At 44.7% G+C, this 21,107-nt stretch overlaps 1 protein-coding gene across 1 annotated transcript in view; it reads left to right on the forward strand.

The window, feature by feature from the left end:
* Positions 1–21,107, forward strand: part of LOC120837393 (plancitoxin-1-like) — a 59,146-nt gene that overhangs the window by 24,846 nt on the left and 13,193 nt on the right. The window contains exons 3-4 of the mRNA XM_040206713.1: positions 1,170–1,269; positions 8,606–8,770. Coding sequence (XP_040062647.1) covers positions 1,170–1,269; positions 8,606–8,770 — 265 coding nt within the window. The remainder of the gene's footprint in view (positions 1–1,169; positions 1,270–8,605; positions 8,771–21,107) is intronic.

Genomic DNA, 21,107 nt, shown 5'->3' on the forward strand with positions numbered 1-21,107 from the left:
TCACAGCCTTCCGTGGCTTTAACTGGCGGGCGGGGCACCATTCAAGGCCGTGGAGGGCTTTGATCTAGCATGCCAGTTCATGCTCTGCAAGCATCTTTAAAGTTAAGAGCTAGTGCTCCCTGATTTTGTCTGTGCTCGGTATCGGTGACCTCGCAACCTGAATTGACCATTGCACCGGCGTGAGGTCGTGTACCACTGCTGCGTGTTGCACGTTAAAGACCCCAGGCTAGCAGTAGTACTGCACTGGCTAAATTTCTCGTCTACTGCGGAGACATCCAGACACCCAGTAGCATGACTCACTTCCCACTGTCTAAAGAAACACAAAACTACGATTACTTCCCGGCTCTCACCTACAGTATGTGTGCAGGAGAATTGACACGTGACTTGAATTACATGTTTTTGGGATGCCGATAATCCCGAAAAGTAAACTCAGAGTCGTTTTCATCAAAGTCGGAGAAAAACAAAATAAACGGAACTTTGAACTGATCATCTTAAATAGACTAAAGCTTCGCGGAAAAAAAATTTTAGCTACTGTTTTGCTTTGTGTTTACCCGGAACACAGACCGCACTGAAGTGCCCGAAAGGGTGCTTTCTCCTTTGGGAACGAAACCCCTTACCTCGTTTCCTTTTCCTTTCGCTAGTGAGTCCCCTTCAAATTATTCGGGTCACGCGCAGGTTTCCTGGAGGGGGTTTAATTCCATGCCCGGGTCTTGTTTACTTCTGTGCAGTCATGTATCGCTAATATGCAACCCGTTCTTTTTCAAACAAATTGTCCATAATGTGAGTCGACAATAATAACAAAACGAATATGCATAAGTTTGACCAGTTCCTCCTAAAATATTGTCTATATAACAAGGTTCCATGTTAACGCAGTTGTGACTAACGAGACATGACTGTATAAGCCCCTGTAAACGACGACCTTAATGTTATGACGAAAAACGAAAAAAAAAAAACATAATTTTTTGGAACAGTATAAATTTTAGACACACACCCCCGGAATTAAGGAAAAATAATCTTCGAAAACCCGAAACGCTAAACATGACCTAAAAGAAACCTTGACTAAACAAAAGTCGGAAAGCACTTGTTTACATTATTTATTATCCCACTCCAATCCAGTACTTCACTACCTCATTGAAGGACATGAAACTTCCGCATTCTATATTCCTCAGAACATAGCGTATGCGACCTACAACGATCAGCCGTTCACGGGAGACGATGATGATACCAAGGAACCTAAGGTGCATGCCAAAGATTACGCACATAGCAAGGGTAAGAAGAAATAGTTACCAGCGACCTTTCTTTCTAAAGTTCTACAGTGTATGAAATTCATTATTCAAAGCGCAATTGTTTAAGTTTTGTTATATTCATCACGTTCTTTACTGCTACGGAACGGGCAGGACCGGTATGGCGCCCAGATCAGTTCCCAATGGCTCGCTGCCTCGCGCATGCCCTTGCTCGGAAGCATGGATCGCGCTGCCCGGTTTGTGTGGGCGGGAGCTTGGTTGCTTGGTACGCAACACATCTTCCCCCTTACCGCTCATTCACACTGGAAGCGGATCTGCGCTCGCAAAGCGGTTGCGAACGCGGTTGTATAAAGATCCAGTGCCATTGCACGCGCACTCGATGACATCAAGTGCGCGTGCAATTGTGCTAGATTTTTATACAACCGCGTTCGCAACCGCTTTGCGAACGCGGATCCGCTTCCAGTGTGAATGAGCGGTTAGATGGAGTGTCCATATCTTGAATGTGGGCGCCTAGCCCGAGAGCTGGTGCGCCGATCAACTTGGACGGGAACATCCGGTGCAGCTCCTGCTGGAGACTGTACTGGTAGAAACGGAGGCAGCTCTTCAGCAGCAACGGTTGGATGCTGTGCCGGTAGTGTTGCAGGCGGCTCCTCAGCAGCAACAGTCGGAGTGGCAGGACTGGCCTCAGCTGCTGCTGCTGTGAACCACGCTGCTGGCGTCATCGTTTCGCACAAGCCTCTTGCCAAGAGACTATGGGGCCCGGATGTTTGAGGCGTAACTCCAGATTGTCGTCTAAAGTGGTCGACGTGTCTGCGGATTTCTCCAAACGGTGCTTGGAGAAGCCAAGATCGAAGACCGAGCTGCTTGAGTAGTGTTCCTTCTAGCCACCTCGGTTTTCCGCGAAAATTTATAGCAAACACAGGTTGCCCTTCAACAAAGCGGCGTGAAGGGGTCATCACCTCTCTTCCTTCCTCGCCTTCTCTTTTGTTGCATGTTTCTGGTTCCGGTGTAACTCGGCTTATGTTTGATGCCAATTCACGGCCGAACATTAGCAACGCGGGTGCTTTCCCGGTGGAGGATGTGACAGTGGTGTGCTGCTTGTAGAGGAATCTTGCCAGTCTCACTAACAAGCTGCCGACTTTGTCTTTTTGAAGTGCTTGCTTCAATTCAAAGACCATCCGCTCCGTTTGGCCGTTGGTAGCCGGATGGTATGGTGCGCTTGTCACAGGCTCCACACTGTTTCGTTGGTAGAAATCGAGTACCTCCCTTGACACAAACACGCTCCCATTATCCGACACCACCTTCCGTGGCGATCCTAATGTCGCGAAGATAGCACGCAGTTCTCTAATAACAGCTGTGGACGTGGCTGAGGTCTTCGCTCTCACCTCCAGGTGAGAGCGATTTCCAGCGCAACCGGGACCAACTGCCTCACGAAACAGTAGCCGCCTACGTAGCAGTGTTAAAAGCTGCTACGTAGGCAGCTTTAGAAGTGGGATTGTTTGCATTGGGTATGAAAACAATCTTTGTTGCAGATTGTCGTCTTGCAGTCCGCAGACAAACGACCACGTAGCATTACGTCGATGGGCAACATCGTTGATCTCAGGTCGGGCCGAACGGTAGGAGTTGCAGTCGCACTCACACCTGTGGATTCCGACATAGGAACCCTAGGAGGCTGGGCCGAAGGCTGGGCCGGTGACGTGCCGAAGTTGCAATCTGCCGCGAGAGCTTTTAACGCTGCTACGTAGGTGGCTACTGTTTCGTGCGGCAGTTGGTCCCGGCGCTGAAACTTGCGACTGAACAGCTCCGACGGGCGGGGATCGTAGTGGGCACGCAGCAGACTGACGATTACTACGAATGAGTGGTCACTCGGTGTCCCCGGTGCCACTAATGCCTTGACGGTTTCGAATGTGTTCGTTCCACATAGCGTCAGCAAGATAGCGCGCTTCTTGCCGCCATCGGCGATACCGTTGGCTTGGAAGTAGGAATCCAGTCGCTCTGCCCAGGACGACCATTCCTTTGCCGGAAAACTCCTCCACGGAGCCGTAAGTCGCCATGCTTCCCTGGCTTTACCGTCGTACAGTTCGTGCCGTTTGCTCGTCGACAATTGTTATATTCATCACGTTCTTTACTGCTACAGAACGGGCAGGACCGGTATGGCGCCCAGATCAGTTCCCAATGGCTCGCTGCCTCGCGCATGCCCTTGCTCGAGAGCATGGCTCGCGCTGCCCGGTTTGTGTGGGCGGCAGCTTGGTTGCTTGGTACTACCGTGCTTGGTGCGCAACAAGTTTCTATAAGAGAGGTTAGATATTTGTTTCTGAAATATGAATAAAAACATATTGTTCATTTATTTCTCCGCTATACACCAACTCATATTTACAAACAAACCGGAGCGCCCCTAGCGGAGGCCACCGGCGCCGCGCATGCGCGGTGGACCGTGAGCAAGAATCTCGCCGTCGCCCATAAACAAACCATTGAATTGCGTTGTTGTCGGCGTCGGTGTGAGTCCCCGTGCACTTTCTCGCGTTGGAATTGTTGATTCTACGTCCTCCTAACAATGTCTTACTACTTGAGTGGCTTCAGCAAAATTAACGAGGCTCTTTACACCGCAAACCTTTGCGTGAATAATGTGATGTGCGGCACTTCATTTCACGTGGACGCCGCAGAATGGGCGCTGAAGCCTGACTCCCACGATGAGATTCATCTCGCTATTTTCAGTCGCGACGTCGCTCGGGCTGCAAAAGCGTGGACCGTAGCTGATATGGTGGACTTCGATACTGAAAACCGCAAGTAGAATCGGGCATTACAAGTCGGTGACGGCCACTGGTAACAATGATCAACATCTTCTGTATCTACTGTTTACACTTAGCCTACTTACCCCACCCAACCTTCAAAAGTGTTTTGAAACGTGCACTTACTTCTTATCGCAATTACCGGGTCAACGCTTGGTTTACGGGCCGCTGTAGTTTGAACGGGCTGACGACAGAAAGCAGACTAGTTTGAAAGATCAGACGACAGTTCGAACGAATGCGCAATGGAGTGCGGGCAAGAAGCACCGCGTCCCGCGTCAACAAACCATTGGAATGTCACGTTGTCGGCGTCTGTGTGAGTCTGCATACTTTTTTCCGCGTTGGGATTGTCGAATCTACGTCCTCATAGCAATGTCTTAGCACTTTAATCGCCTGAGCAAAATTATCAAGGTTCGTTACGCCGTTAAACTTTGCGTAAATAGTTTGACGTGCGGCGATTCATTCGCATGAACGCCGCAGAATGGACGCCAAAACCATGATGAGACCCTTCTAGCTATTTCCGGTCGCAACGTCGCTCGTGCTGCAAAAGTGTAGAAGGTAGCGGCGATCATCGACGTCGATACTGAAACTCGGAAGGGGGAACAGACCAAGCGTAACAAGGCGGGGATGGCCACTGGTACCAATGATCAAAATCTTGTATCTACTGTTTACACCGAGCCAACTTTAGTCTTTTGAGGCCTGCAGTTACTTCTTATTGCAATCACTCGGTCAGAGTTTAAACTACGGGCCGCTTTTGTTTGAACGAGCAGACGACAAAAAGCAGACAAGTTCGAAAGAGCAGACGAAAGTTCGAACGATCAGGCAGCCGTGTGAATTTGAAGATGCACTGAACCCGCGGGTGGTTCGGACAACTTGGCGGTTTTCTCTCGTTCATGTTGGAACACAAAAACTACATCTGGGGAGCACAAAGTGTTGCCCGCACAAGCAATCGTAGTTCTACAGCGTTTGGTTTGCCCTTGTCACGGGTACTATCCACGTTCTCGGACGAAAGGAGGGCCAGAAACACATGAAAACTGATCTTCAAACCTTTCCAGACTCTCTTAGAACAGCCCCGTCACAGCATTCTGACGAGAAGGCAGGTTTTTTGTCTGGTTTCTTCCAAAAGAACGCAGGAATGCATGTCTCGCACCGCGACTTCTGCCCACCACCCCAGACCGGAAGTGCGTCCGACGCGCCACCACCGCGGCGTGACGTAGGAGAGTTGAGTTCGTGTATATTTAATTGAGGCTTTGACGTCATTGTTTCGTGGTGCCACGTGATAACATGAAGTCCCGCGACGCCATGTTGCAGGGACGTCAGGTGCTATGGTGACTTCTTGACATTGGGTGATCTTACGTCACTCGATGAGCCTATAAAACGGACCAGGTGTGTCTAACAACCGATAATTCAGTTCCAGAAAATTTTTGGCGGTGGCACCACAAACAACGGCCCCGTCTTCAAATCGCTCTTCCAATATATAGGCTGTAAGATTGTTTATCTTATGTATAGAGTGTATACTTTCCGGTGTTTATTTATGACAAATATCGGTGGATGTTTACCGGTGTTTATTTATTTCTAGAATACCGGTGTTTTTCAGCGAATTCTCTCGTGCAGTTGTTAAAAACGCTGATTCTCGGGGGAAACAAATTTGCGAATGTAAACGACCACTGAGGACGAAAATAAGTTCAAATTTTATTTACATCTTTTACACAATCTCTTTCACACTTGATTATTGTAGTATATCCACGCATACATTCCTAGGCTTGTGTCTGTCACTCCTTCCTGTTGACGTCACGCAATTTCGAGAATGCCTACTCATCATTTGCGCTTGACATGGGAAGCTCCAAAACGTGCAACGGGACAGTAATGGCCAGCTGTGACTGGCCTGTCGGGCTACCGAGAGGGATTTTCAAGGTCGCTTGGCTTAGGAGGACCACTGACCTTGGACAACAGAGGAACAAAACTACTATCCTCCAAGAGTTTAAGACCACGTACGTCGCAAAAGAAAGGCAAAGTGCATGATTCTGGGTAAGATAATGTGTTTAACGGAAGTTTTTGTAAGAATTTTTCAGATAAAAAAAAGAAAAAAAAAACATTGCTGGGAAAGTTTTAAAAACCTGTTTTCTTTATCTTGGAACTATTTTTATTTCCGGTCACCGGCGGATGTTTATATAGGTGTCTATAGTTTGTTTTAATCGAACTTTTTCGTTGAAAGATCTAGCGCTTGCTCGAAAATATTAAAAAAAAAACGGTGTTTTTTCTGGTTTTAACCGATTTTGTATGTTCGACACCGGCGGATGTTAATCAGTGCTTTTCGGCTAAAACCGGAAAGTATACAGCCAAGTTATTTAAGAGTAATTTAGGTATCGATATGACAATAACCTAAACCCATAACCGAGTGTTTTACGGTTTTCGTGCATTTTATTATTTTTTATTAAAATATATTTAACGTTTCCCAGAGCTCAGCTCTCAGGCCACCGTTTCCGGGTTGACCGGCGTCGGCGTCGCCGTCGGCATAACCGCGCGCGTTGAGTTACGGGACGTTCCCCCGTTAAAGTTAGCGGGGAATTTTTCCCGCTAAAGTTTTCGCAGAAATTTTCCCGCTAAATTTAGCGAGAAAGTTAACGTCACATAACCTCAACACCAATTCAGACCCCCATTTACATTTAGCGGGGAAAATTACGTCACAAATTCGTGTCACTTCACCGATGAACAAATTCAGCGGCAGGAGGAGAGGAGGAGGAGGAAAGGTGGAGGGCAGAGGAGGAGATTAGGAGGAGGAGGGGAGAGAAAAAGGAGGAGGAGAAGGGCAGGAGATTAGGAGGGTAGGGTACAGAGGGGGAGAAGGAACAGACCCTCCCCTCCGTTTTCTCCCCTCCTCCCCCTCAATAGCTGCGCTCTAGTTTCGCATTACAGAGATTTGTAAACGTCTTCATTCCCTCCCTCCCCCCCTCAATTTACTTGCCAGCCTGTGTCGGCCCTTATACTTATTTATTCATTTAAATACCTTAAGAACCCTGAGTCAGGGTATTACACAAGGGAGTGGGTTAAAAATAGCGAGGTTAACATTTGGCGGAACGAATGGATGTCTTGAGCAGAGACGATGGCTCCGGGCAGGCCGTTGCAGTCGACAAATGTCGTCGGGAAAAAAGATTTAAGGAATGCTGTGTTTCGAGTGAAAAAAGGCCGACTTTTGCATGGTGGTCAATGCGAAGAGATATGTGATGAGGTGGCAAGATGAATGAATTGTGTACAATATCGTCGAAGTAAAACCTGTAGAAAAGACATGATTTAGAGATTCACCTGCGGGAACACAAAGGGTTTAATGATAAATTTTGTTTAAGTTCAGTAACACTAACAAACCTAGAGTATTGAGACGTTATAAAGCGAGTGGCACGAGTTTGGACTGATTTTAAGTCGGATACAAGGTATTTAAGATGGGGGCCCCAGACTGATGATGCATATTCTAGATTAGGACGTACCAATGTGGCATATGCAAGTCGCTTCTCAGATGAGGACGCGAGACGAAGATTACGGCGCAAGAGACCAAGAGTGTGGTTTGAGTCGGAAATTATGGTATTTATACGGGTTTTCAAACAAAGGTCGTGAGTAAAGTGAATGCCAAGATACTTGTAAGTGGACACGGAATCAATATTAAAATTACCAACAGATCAGGAAGAGTGAAAATGTCGACGAGTTTGATAGAAGAAGAGGCACTTGGATTTTGATGTATTTAGTAGCATCTGCCACTTTGAGCACCAATCGTTAATTCGGTCTAGATCAGCCTGTAGGTTATGCAAGTCATCTGTGTTAGGTATGACTCGGTAGACTACGCAGTCATCAGCAAATAGACGAGCGTTAGAAGACAATGAAAGAGGGAGGTTATTAATATACACGAGAAAAAGTAGGGGTCCAAGAACAGATCCTTGCGGTATACCGGAGGTTATAGGAGCGCTTCGGGGACGACAGTTGTTAATTTTCACATGCTGCCTTCGACAGGTGAGAAAGCCTTCCATCCAGGTTAGAACAGAAGAGTCAAGAGACAGTATGGACAGCTTTGCCAGTAGAGGTGTATAGGAAACGCGATCAAGAGCTTTAGAAAAATCGAGAAAAATGAAATCAACTCGGTGACATCTTTCGAGAGAAGAATGAATATCGTGACAGAAAGCGGCCAGCTGCGTTTCGCATGAACGGTGTTTCCTAAAACCATGTTGATTGAAGAAAAATAATTTATCCTGTTTATACAAGAACATTTAAGCTTCAATGTGAACATCTTCTCTTTCTATCTTTCTCAGACACATTATTGGCAAGTTTTATTATACCGCACGGAAAAGCAAAAGGCTTCGAGTACGCGAAAAAATAGTGCCGTCGCCATGGGGCAATCCAAGTTGCGTTTTGGGATCGGTGCCTGCGCAGTGGCAACGACGCGATATCTTTGAGTACGAAATGTTTTTGCGTATACTATTACGTCAGGAATGACATTTTGCTTTACCCTCATTAACCAATAGTCCCAGTTTTTATATCCTAAAAAAAAAGTTGCCAATTTCATTTCTAGCTGACGATTTTTCGATGCAGGCATACTGATGGCTGACGACACAACGGGAATGTGGTTAGTCCATTCCACTCCTCAGTTTCCCGTCGACGTGCACATGGGGCAGTTCAACATGACAAGGACAGCGCGCAAGAATGGTCAATACTTTATGTGCGTCACTGTTCCGGCCTCAGAAGTGGACAGGATAGGTGAGTGACTGGCATTGTTGTCAGGATCAGGTTATCACTAATGCTGTTAACAAAGAGCATAATTTAGTGCTGCCTTCCAATCATAAAGCATCACGAAATATGACTAAAATATTACAATACCGCCAGCCTTTTCCACAAAAGACTTGTCCCCGGCGGTACGTGAGCCACTTTAAATAGACCCCACCATGCACCGTGGTGGTACGTGGTGAGGTGTATTTATATAGACGAAGTTGGTGCTGCATAAACAATGCAATGAGCTTAAGGTCATTTTTCTAGACGGCTTCGCAACTTCTGGATCTGGAAAGGCAAATCCCTTACAGAAATGTCATATCTGGACTTATATTAAAAAATACAGATATGGATATATAAGGAATTGGGCAGATATGGCCAGATATGCTTTGTCAGGCCATATCTGGACTGATAAAGCCATATCTGCCCAATTCCTTATATACCAATATCTGCCCAATTCCTTATATACCCATATCTGCCCAATTCCTTATATACCCATATCTGCCCAATTCCTTATATGCAATATATGGACTGCTTTATATGATCCCGTGTTTGGGCCTGGCAAATAGGGTATCCACGCGATATATAGCAATTTTCATGCGATGCTCCTTCAGAATCACATGAAAACTATTTTCATGGGGCAGGTACCCTATTTTCCAGGTCCAGACATGGGATCATATAATGCATTTCTATGAATATCCACATAATATACATTTTACTGCTATGCCACACTGCCAAACGTGTGTTTACGTATAGATATATCTACAGAATAGGCCACTGACCAATCCTTATTGGTCTGGTTCGGAATCTGTCATTCCTACAAATATGTATGCTACAAATATAGAATGCAGGCGATCGCTAGCTCGGAAACATTGTAACATACCATTTGACGTCAAAAAGTAAACAGCCCTTTGGCGGGATTGGTTGTCGAGGGAGCAGACCGAGAATATGGTTTGCAAAAAAAGTTTTATTTATAAAAGCACCAACACTCTAAACAAGTACTTCCGCCATTCAAGAAAAAATTATAAGAAACAAAACTGTAATATAGCACGGACAAACATTAAAATAGACTAAAAATGTAATAGCACAAAGACACCTATTAAAATAAAACAAACGGAAGGCAACAATTAAGCTGTAAACTATACGAAAGTTTCAAAGTCGTTGATTCCTACTCACAGAGTCACAGTCCTGATTCAACTCTCCGGTCGAGCACAGCAGTTTTGACAAGGGCTTGCTTGCTAGCCTCGTCGTTGAAGTTCTTCCTCGCACCGTGTGATGTTCAAAGCCCCCAGTCGCTCTTCGCTGGCCTTGTTTTTCTGTTCGGTCGCCAAATCTTCCCGTGTCATTAATCGTCACACATGCACACAGACACCGTTGTTTGCCGCGGAAGCAATACAAGATGAAAAGGTCATTACTGCTCCTTGAACACGACGAGGTCACCACTGTTTCCCGGACTAGGAAATGACGAGGGCATCATGTTTTTAACTAAAACCTCATAAAAATAAAAAAATAAAATAATGAACACATAACAAACAAAAACAAAAGGACTAAATCATGAGAAAAAAAATGAAATAATGAACACAGAAGTAAAAAGTATAAAAACACGAAGGACTTACACAGACAGCCACATTTGTTCAGTTAACAATGACGTTTAATTCTGATAAAAAATATTCCTACTGCGCTAAAGGTCACCAATATGGTGTGTAAACTAGGCCACCTTGAGCAAAGCAGGAATATTTGTGATCATAATCAAATGTCATTGCAAACTCAAAAAGTGTGGCTGCCTGCGTAAGTCCTTCGTATTACTATTCTTCTGAATTCCGTGTTCATTATTGTGGCTGTTTTGGACCAGGCGGAACTTGGTGGTGTTTTTTCCATTCTGACCTTAAACCGGACAGCTTCGTACCCATAGAAAAACCCACTAGCTTGTCTACATAATCCCACTCCTCAAAAAAAAAAAAGAAACAATTGTGTGTATGTTTATTCAGTCGGAAGTTAGCTTGCCTCAGTGGGCGTCTGCTGTCTCAGCTGTAGAATAATTTAGCCAGCGCGGTACAACTGCTATCCTGGGGTCTTTAACGCGCACCACTCAGTAGTGATACCCAACCGCACGCCGGGACGATGCTCATCCAGATCGAAACGGGCAGGGGCGGCGATCCACTCCTCCTTGCTTCCCTTGAGGCACTGATAAATAAAAATCAAAGGTTGGGTCAATTATGTTAACGCAATATACTTCAAACACGTAGCATGAGTGCTGGCAAGATATTTGCTGCCTTCAATCTAGATAAGCTTGTAAATTAACATGCTAAATAACAATTAACTTAAAAGCTGAAATATATTTCGATGGAACTACAAAAACCGACGACTAGCTCTGCAAATATAGTGCTATGTAGTACACCAGAATTGAGTAGAATCGGATTACAGCGTCCCCCTTACAAAGACTGGAGCCAAACAAGTATAGACTCTGCCGTGCCACTACAACAGAAACAATGGTATTGTGATCTCGTGGAGATCAGAGTTCGGAAAAATTGTGACAGGCTTTGGCACGTCAAATATGTCTAACACTATATACTTACACTGAACAAAATAGATACCAAAAACTGGCGAGACACTACCTTAATTGAGGATATGCATGTACATTTCCCTAGAAGCTTGTAATTAATACTTGAAAGCCTCTAAAAATACACCAGTAGGAAGAGAATAAATGCTTCACCATTTAAAGCAGCCTGAGTGTTTCTGGAGGTGTGAAATTCGTTACACGTGCGTTGGATCATACGAAACACGTGTACAGCAAATGATCTTTAGAGCTCGACATTTCGCGAGGAATAAATGCCAGCGTCAAAAATTATTTCGCGGGCACAAATTTTTGCGATCGGAAGTGGTATGCTATGCATTAATCACCATGGGGTAAATTCATCGCGGCATCAATTTTTGGCAATTTTTTTCTGGGTACGAACTGCGAAAATGAAGCCGTCTGCAGACGACTGGGGCGGCGAAAGCTACGGACTTGATCGATCAATCAATCGCTGTTTTTGTCGGGTCCAGCTCTCGGCACGCAAGTACGGAGAGTGGCGTCGACGATGGAGGGGCACCGCGCTCTTCCAAACATTCTAGCTTACCAGTAAACAATACGGCGGAAGGAGGAAATCAACCCCCGCCCCCCTCTTCCGCCTTTGCCCCCACCACCCCCAATCCGTCTCGCAAAGAGTTCCGCCGCAACTGGTCGACTTTAAGCGAGTAGACAGCCTTAATCTGCATCGGAGAAAAAAGAAAAACAGCCTCGCATAACACCATTCGCGCACAATTAGTAATACTGATAAAAGCAAGCGATCTACACACAATAACAAGCCTATTGAACGCAGGAAATAATCTAGCCCAAACGAACAAAACACGAACTTACTTCGATCCCCTGCCATGATCTTGGCTGTTGAGCAGATTTAACGTAGATCCAAGTCCCACAGTCGCTTCCATCTTTGTCGGACACATTTGAAACTAAGGCAAACTCCACGCATCACCACTAATCGGGTAATTGGACCGTTAGCCGGCCGTGAACACAGGCATTCAAAAGCACACGGCCGGCAAAGCGTGCGAAACATAGGCCGTTGCTTCGATGAGATTGTATCCGTATCTTCAACACGTTTGAAATAAAACGATCAGCAAACCGCATTATAAATCTCATAAAAGACGCAATAATAATAAATTATTGCACATGTTAATTTCGCCATAATATTATCAATAAGTCCTGAAGATGTTGCAAAATAATAAATACGAAACTGAGCCTGCAATGGTGAAAGAGATATTCAGCCAGTGTATTCAGCAGACATGTAACCTCCTCGAACGGTAGCGGAAGTCATGCGAGCGGCGGTAGCGGGAGTTCGAGCGCACGTGCGGAGCGTGCAAGACGTTCGAAACATGAGCTCCGTTGGAGCGTCTACAACGGCCCTTGCTGGCCGCGGATTTTCTGATTCTGCATCTACTGATGAGTACCAGGTTGTACTGCCACCACTACCGCGTGGTGCACTAGCACTGAACACTGTACTTCTGCACTGTGATGTCAAGGGCCGCCCGTACAGGATTGAAGACTTCAAACGTGAGCTGGAACGCCTGAACGTCCTCCGAGAAGTGGCTTCAATAGGAGCATACCAGATGAATCACGTCTGGATCGTCACTCTGAGATCATCAGCTGCCACGCTCAGGTTAGTCGCTGCAAAGGAGCTTAAAATCAAGGACCGGCGATGCCTAGTCATTGATCCGAGCAACGCTGAAGTTAGAGTCAAGATCCATTGGATACCATTTCACGTGTCGAACGACGCAGTACGCAAGGCGTTGGAGCCTTTCGGTAAAGTTACAGAAGTAACCCGGGACACCTGGATGGCCGAAGGTTTCCAGGGCATCGAGTCTGCGACAAGGCTTGTGCGGATCACCCTCCAGGAGGGGACAACGATCGACAGCCTACCGCACCAGCTACGGCTCTTTGGAGCGAACTGTTTGATTGTGGTCCCTGGACGCGCACCGTTATGCTTGCGCTGTAAGCGTACTGGACACATACGACGAGACTGCCGTGTGCCGCGTTGTTCAGAGTGTCATCGCTTCGGACATGAGGCAGAAGACTGCGTGAGGACCTACGCTTCAGCTGTCGGACGTCAAGAAACTGATCCGGTAAATGAAATGATCATGGACGCTGACGAGGCGGAGAGCACAGCAGCCAGCACTGCTCCTGCAGTCCTGAGCCCTGTATGCAACGACCGCGACTCTCGCCTTGAAGAACAAGACCGAAAGCCTGGTGAAGAGGAGAAGACATCTGTCACAACAGACGAGAAGAAAGTCTCAAGCTCACCAGAGCCTCAAATTGAAGAAAACAGCAATTTGGAGCAGCATTCAACAACAGAGGAGGCCCCGGTAGTCGTCGAAATGCCTGACGCGAGTCAGGCTAGCAAGCGATCCCTGGAAAGATCATCCGAGATCCCGGAAACCGAGAATGAAGTCAGCGAAAAGGAGGTGCCGTGGAAAAAGTTTACTACAAAAAAAGGTCGTTATAACGCGCTTCGTACCCGACAGAACTCGCAGTAATGATGCAAAGTGAAAGACTGGATTCATCTACAGATGGCACTCTGCAACTATCAACTTAGGCAAGTATAATTGGGGAAAGGAAAGAACTATTAGTATCTTGGGTATCCCACCTATGTGCAACCTTTCCTCTTAGAAATGTTTGAGATGCCCGAACCTTGTCGATTCGCGTCTTTGAATGTCCGGGGATTGAATTCCAGCCGAAAGCAGTACCAGTTACAGCGGTTGCTAGCTAAAGAACAACTGGATATTTTGGCAGTTCAAGAGACAAAAATGTCCGAAGACGAACAGGTTGAACGAGCATTGCGGCCATTTCTTTTGAGGTACGAGGTTTGTGTCAGCCAAGCCGTTGGTGTGTCAGCAGGGTGCTTTCTCTTTCTAAAAAAGACCTTAAACATTTCTAATTTGTCAGTAATTTCTCATGATCAGGGTCGTTTTATTATTTGTGATTTTACTATGTCAGAACTGTCTTGGCGAGTTATTTGTATCTACGCTCCGAACAAGGTGAAAGAACGAGAACTTTGCTTTAATTATCTTCGCCCATACTTAGAATGTGACCGCATGGTTGTCTTCTTTGGAGATTTCAATTGTGTCTGCAACGCTTCAGATAGGTCAACGCAAAGAAATGTCAATGACAGTAGCGCGAACCTGTTAAGCGAGATAATAGATGAGTACGATATGATAGACGCAGCGGGAATCAATGCACAGAGAGGACAGCTACAGTACACGCATTTCCAGGCATCCACACATTCGCGTCTTGATAGAATTTACGTGTCATTTGATTTAATAAGTAATTTTCAAAAGTACGAAGTGAAGACTCTTCATTTCACCGACCATTGCTTGGTTACTGCAACATTTGGGAGCAGAGCCCGTAAAACAAATGATTTTACTTGGGAACTCTGGAAGCTCAATGCCAAGCTTCTAAAAGATGAGCAGTTTGTTTCCAGCGTAAATGCACTATTTGAAAAATATACTGAAGCAAATGACCTCTCTTTACAGACAAGATGGGAGTACTTTAAGGAGGAACTTAAGCAAGTGGCAATTGAAAGATCAAGCAGTATAAAACTTAAAGCAACTGCTAGAGAGAGGCAACTGAATCGAGACTTACGCATACTTCACGAGACGGAATGTGAGAACCCCGGCCATGGGTTAAAGGACATTCAGTTCGTGAAGTCGGAGATAGAACATTTGCACAAAGAACGCTACGAAGGTGCGGTTGTACGTTCTCGAAATAACAAATTTCTTTTTGGGGAGCAACCTACCAAACGATCTTTGGCTTCCGAAAAAAAGTATGCACTAGCAAAGGATATTTATGAAATTGAATTTAACAATCAGATCAAGACTGATTCCAGCAGCATCGAAAAGGCCTTTGTTCATTACTATACCGAGCTTTTTGGTAAAAAGACACCACATACGGGCTCGATGGGTGTGATTAATTTGTTGATGCATGTGCCCCAATTGCAAAACGATGTAACGGAATGGCTTGAAGAACCAATCACGCTAGGAGAAATACAAAAAGCTGTTGACGAACTACCCAGTCACAAGGCGCCAGGACCTGATGGAATTACGTCGGAATTCTACAAAACATTCAAAACCCGTAGTTGCACTGTACTCCTTGACGTATTACGCGAGGCATACGCCGTGAAAGAGCTTCCTCCGTCCTTTTTAAGAACACACACCATTCTGATTCCCAAGTCAGAAGACTCTGTAAAACTACGCTGTGTTACTAACTATCGGCCAATCACATTATGTAATACGGATTATAAGATATTCACGAAAATTCTAACGAGGAGGCTTCAACATGTAATTTGCCAAATTGTCGGGGAACACCAAACGTGTGGCATAAAAGGAAGAACAATTCAGTCAAATATTCATGTTGCAAGAAGTGTTTTGGAATGCTGCTCAGATGAAATGGAACAGGTTGCCATGCTACAGATAGATCTCGAAAAAGCATTTGATAGAGTTAATCACGACTTTCTTTGGCAGGTGTTGACACACGTCGGAGTGGGAAAAGTTATTTTTGATGGAGTCAGAATGGCCTATAGAGGATGCTCAACGAAGCTTATTGTAAACCATAAACTCACTACACGTATCCCAATGTTGTCTTCTGTCCGACAAGGATGCCCACTCTCACCATTATTATTTGCCCTCTATCTGGAACCTTTTTGTTTGAGCATCATTAAAAGTGGGAACATCCGAGGTTACAAGTTAAACTCTGTAGAAATTAAAGTCCTAGCGTACGCTGATGACATTGCTATATTTTGTTCTGACAAAAAAAGTGTAACTGAAGCAGTTGCTTTAACGAAACACTTTTGCAAAGAAACTGGAGCTGCAGTGAACTGGAGAAAATGCACTGGGTGTTGGCATGGTCCATGGGCGACGAAGCCCACAGAATATGAAGGCATCGAGTGGAGTGAGGATCCTTGTAAATATCTCGGTGTACCACTTCATCAATTTCGCAACAGCTCGTCTTACTGGTCTGATGTTACTAGAGATTTAAAAAAGCGTGTGTCCCAATGGCCGTCTCGTGATATGTCCATTTTTGCAAGAGCAACGGCTTGTAACATTTTTCTGATTGCGAAGATTATGTATGTGCTGCAAGTACTACATTGTGCCCGCATGAATGTTCAAAAAATTCACAGGTTATGTGCTTTGTTTATTTGGAAGTCCGGGTCAGAGCCGATGAGACGAGATAACCTTTTTCGACGTATTTCACTTGGTGGCATCGGCTTACCACACCTCTTTGTTAGACAACTTGTGTCACGGTTTTTCTTTCTACGGGATCAGGAACAACCATTTGTGCGTACAATGATACAAACAAAATTAGCATGTCACTTTACTTCATTTCTGGTCTCATCTGTTAATTTGAAACCTATGGCAACCGTAGGTTTTCTAAAAGAAGTAATCGAATCGTTTAATTTTTTATCCGCACGGTTTTCACGAGAATACCTCTCCGGTGTAACCAGAAAGGAACTTACAAGAGCACTTTTGGACACACTATTCCCTGTCCCGCTCTATAGGGCACTCTTTAGTGCTGGTCCGGGTCAAGATGTGCTATGTCGAGTTAAAAAGATGTATATTCCACCTGCAGTGAAAACTTTCTTTTTTAAGCTACACACTAATACGTTGCCCGTGAAGGTATGGATGCAACAAAAAGGAATGTTTGTTCCGTGGTCAGTCGACTGCTTGCTGTGTAAACAACCAGAGAGTATCGAACATGTTTTCATTAATTGTTGGGATGCCATTTTGTTTTGGGATATCTTAAAGCGGACTTTGAAAAAAGATTTGCCTATCACACCACACTCCATTCGTTTCCTTCCTGTCGACAAACGAGATTTGATTCCATACGACCTTTTTATGGTCATCGGGCTTTTTAGTATTTGGAAATCACGCATGGCAGTGAGACATGCGGACATTAACCCTCAGCCTGTAAATGTTTATTTCAGTGAAATTATCACCCAGATTAAGGGCATTTATGCTCCCGCAGAGCGGGCCCCAGAGTGGGCGCCAATCCTGGATAGCATCATCCAGATGAACCAATTGTAACAGCTGTTTATGCTTTAACGATTTACAACTACTGTTTACCAGGATTAGGAAAAACAATATAGAACTCTATATTTGAAACGTTCCCGATGTTTTTATCTGCTAGCTAGCGACTTGCGTATGCGGAAATATCAATACCGGTGACAATGGTAGCATGTTTCATGCATACAAAAAGTGCGGGTGTCTTTTGTGTAAAAGTGAAATACCTGTAACCAATGAGTAGAATGAATGACTTTATTGTAACTGCTCAAACTGAAATTAAAGGATATAAAGAAAAAAAAAAAAAAAAAAAACGAGCGGCGGTAGCGCAGTGCGTTGACGCTCTGGCTTTCTGAGCTTGTGGACGTTGGTTCGAATCGCGGTAATTCTTTCCTTTTTTACTTTTTTTTTAATTTTATGTTTTTTTTTTTTACCTTTTTGTATTCGTTCTTATTATTTGAAATATTTTATCTCACCCGTTTGTATTCGTTTTTATTTTTTAATTTTTTTCCACCTTTTTGTGTTATTTTGTATTATTTTGTATTTTGTATTATTTTAAATACTTTTTTTCTCACCTCTTTGTATTAGTTTTTATTTTAAATATTTTTTTTTCTCATCTTTTAGTATTACTTTTTATTCATTTAAATATTTTTCTCTCACCTTTTTGAATTCGATTTTATTATTTTAAAAATCTTCTCACCTTTGTGTATTAGTTTTTATTATTATAAATATTTTCTATGTTTATGCTGTCACCGGCACCGTTTTTCAGGCACCGTTCTTCCTCACGGCATTGTTTTTTTTGTTTTTTTTGTGTGTTTTTGCGATAGAACACGTCAGCCTTGCCATGGTGGGATCAAATACGCCAGCGTCGGCAGTCATTTACGAAGGATTGATCAACGCAAGCATTTCCACTCGCTACATATGAATTGCCGCAGATCGTCGGAATCTCAATGATGTGACTGCGTAGTGAAAAAGGCAAAAAAAAAATAGAACGATGCCGGTCCGTAAACGGAAGTTCTCGGGGATCGCCAGCCTGCGAACAGCAAAGAGCCGATGCCGACCAGTCACTGAGCTTCCATGTAAATACTGCCTATCAAAGACAGCAAAATGACAATGCCGGCCATTTACTGAACTTCCATGTAAATACTGGCCATCAAACACAGCAAAATACCGGTGCCGGCCAGTTACTGAGCTTCCGTAAATACCGGCCATCAAAGACAGCAAAATACGGATGCCGGCCAGTTACTTAACCTCCATGGAAAGACTAGCCAGCAAAGACAGCAAAAACCCGATGTCGGCCATTCACTGTAACTTCTACGGCTGGACTGGCCAATGTGCAAGACGAAAACCCAAAGCCGGCCGGGGCCGGTAGCTCCCCGGTGCCCATGGCCAGGCGCTGCCATCCTGTTACCATGGGCGGGCCGGCGTAGTCCCGATACCGGCCGACGCGGAGTGCTACCTGCATCTACATGTTGACTGGCGCCATATAGTGCCATATACAGGTGTATCAGGCATCCTATACTGTCATATATGGCAGCCACTGGTACCATATATGACTTTATCTGGCAATATATGTCGTCATATATGGTGTCACCTACCATATCTGCCCTGATTTCAGCTCTTGTATGGCAATATATGACCGTATATGTCTACTTATATGCCCATATATGGCCCTATATCAAATATATCTGGGTCATATATGACATTTCTGTAAGGGATGATGCTTCTCGTTATTGGTGAAATCAAAACATGCAGACTTTTATATTCGCTTCAGCACACCCTGGTCCTGAAAATACAATGTATATTTTTTCACACTTGATAAAAAAAGGACGTGATATCTTCGGCACAATAATGAACAAAATCATTGACATTGAAAGAAACAAGCGCACAAAAAGGTTTTAAGCACGGTGGATTTTGAGCTCTTGTTTAGTGCGTGTAGTGTTCGCGTTGTTTTCAGTATCAAGGCGGTTTCTTTCATTATAATTAACTTTCCCCAGGTAATGTGCACGTTGCGTTTTACGTCAACCTGCCGATATCGGCGAGAAAATAACGCCCAATATCACAGCCATTCTAGTGGCAGCGTGCGAAAACAAGATTTAAAGTGGGAGATATACAGTCAAAGACATTTGCTCAAGCAGCGCAAGGAGACGCGCACAAGGAGTCTTTACACTCCCTCGTGTGCACAAAGCCGATAAAAGTTTTTTGCACTGTTCATACGCCGCAGGAAGTAGTTCTTGCATGATTTGGTTGTAGGAGGAAGAAGCGATGCTTTTCGCACTTGACACGTGCACAACATGATATATATATATATATATATATATGTAAATGCACCTACATATGTGTTAATTCTCTACATAAAAGGGAAATTAGTAATGCTCTTGGAGGAGCTGGACTATTTTACTACGACTCTTGAGGTGAAAACCGGTATAGGTTTAAGAGAGGGTTTATCTGAAACAATGGAGGACTTTTGCAATCTAACGGCGGGCGTCTCCAGTAGTGATGGGTCGCAAGCGCGCACGCGCTGCGTTTTGGGGTGGTGGGGAGAAAAGCAGGTGGAAAGGCGCAGGCGTTCGCAGACGATCGACGGGTTCGGCACCTCCTCGCAGCTCGTATCGGAAATGCGGTCCATAAACCACGTGACCTCGATCGAGCAGTTGGAGACTTTCTAGAATACAGGCGAACTAGTTGCGCGTCTCTTGGCTACATATGGTGTCCAGAGCGAGCTGTGTGGACGAGACTCGAGAGGTTTCAACGTGTCCTCCTTGATCGTGGAAACAGACTGCTTCTCGCCTCCGATTGAAACGAGGGATAGTAGTTTATTCAATATCTTTGTAAACAACGGTCCTCACAATAAACTAAAAATGTCGCGAACTTTTTTTTTTTTTTTTTTCGAACGGGGGGTTGACGGTGTACCTTATGGCTTGACTGGTTCGCTAACCTCCAACCCTTCGGCAAAATTCGACAAAGGTCCAGTTGGGAACATTGAATCGTCTAACTTCTAGTCAGAAAATTGAAATATGAGGAAAACATATTATAGAGTTGGTTGTTTTATATTTTACGGATTATAAAAGCAAACACATAAACGTTTTAAAAATTTTGTTAGTTTGTCTCCGCTAGGTGTCATAATCTCGTTTAAAGTTCCGCGCACAATCGCTGATGTCGAACTTCCTTCGAACTATGGGCGAACTTAGCGCTGAAGGTACGAAAAAGCCGAACACTGTCGGACTCGAACTTCGGCCTTTTCCAGAACACCTCTGCTTAAAACAACGGTGGTCTGTGCTCGTAATTAGAGCTGTGTCCTTATAGACAAACAGCAAGCACTGCTTACATATGTCAAAGAGAAAATAAGCTCCTTTATGCTTGAGCGTCACCGAATGGGCAGAGGAGAACCCACGGGTGTTCAAAATATCAGAAACATGTATTTTTTCATACTTTGATTTAAAAGACCACAACTCGCGACATGAAGCAACGTGTATAGGCTGCTCAAAAATGTTGGCGGTTTCCAAAATTCAGTGCCATCTCGTGGTTCGTATAGCAGTTTAGGTTTTGCCATACCAATGGCGGTAATGAACTTCTATTTTATCGGGCACCGTCACTTTCGCAAGTGAACGTCACGCGAGGAATTGTTTAATGTGGGTTGTTTCCCGATCACTTTCAGTTCGATGATGACCAAAAACCTGCAGTTTGAACGAAGCTCCCACCCACACAGACGCCACGATATAATTCTGTACACCAAAAG

The sequence above is a fragment of the Ixodes scapularis genome, unplaced genomic scaffold (genome assembly GCF_016920785.2).
Source record: "Ixodes scapularis isolate PalLabHiFi unplaced genomic scaffold, ASM1692078v2 PGA_scaffold6__148_contigs__length_123643588, whole genome shotgun sequence".
NCBI classification, from domain to species: Eukaryota; Metazoa; Arthropoda; class Arachnida; order Ixodida; family Ixodidae; genus Ixodes; species Ixodes scapularis.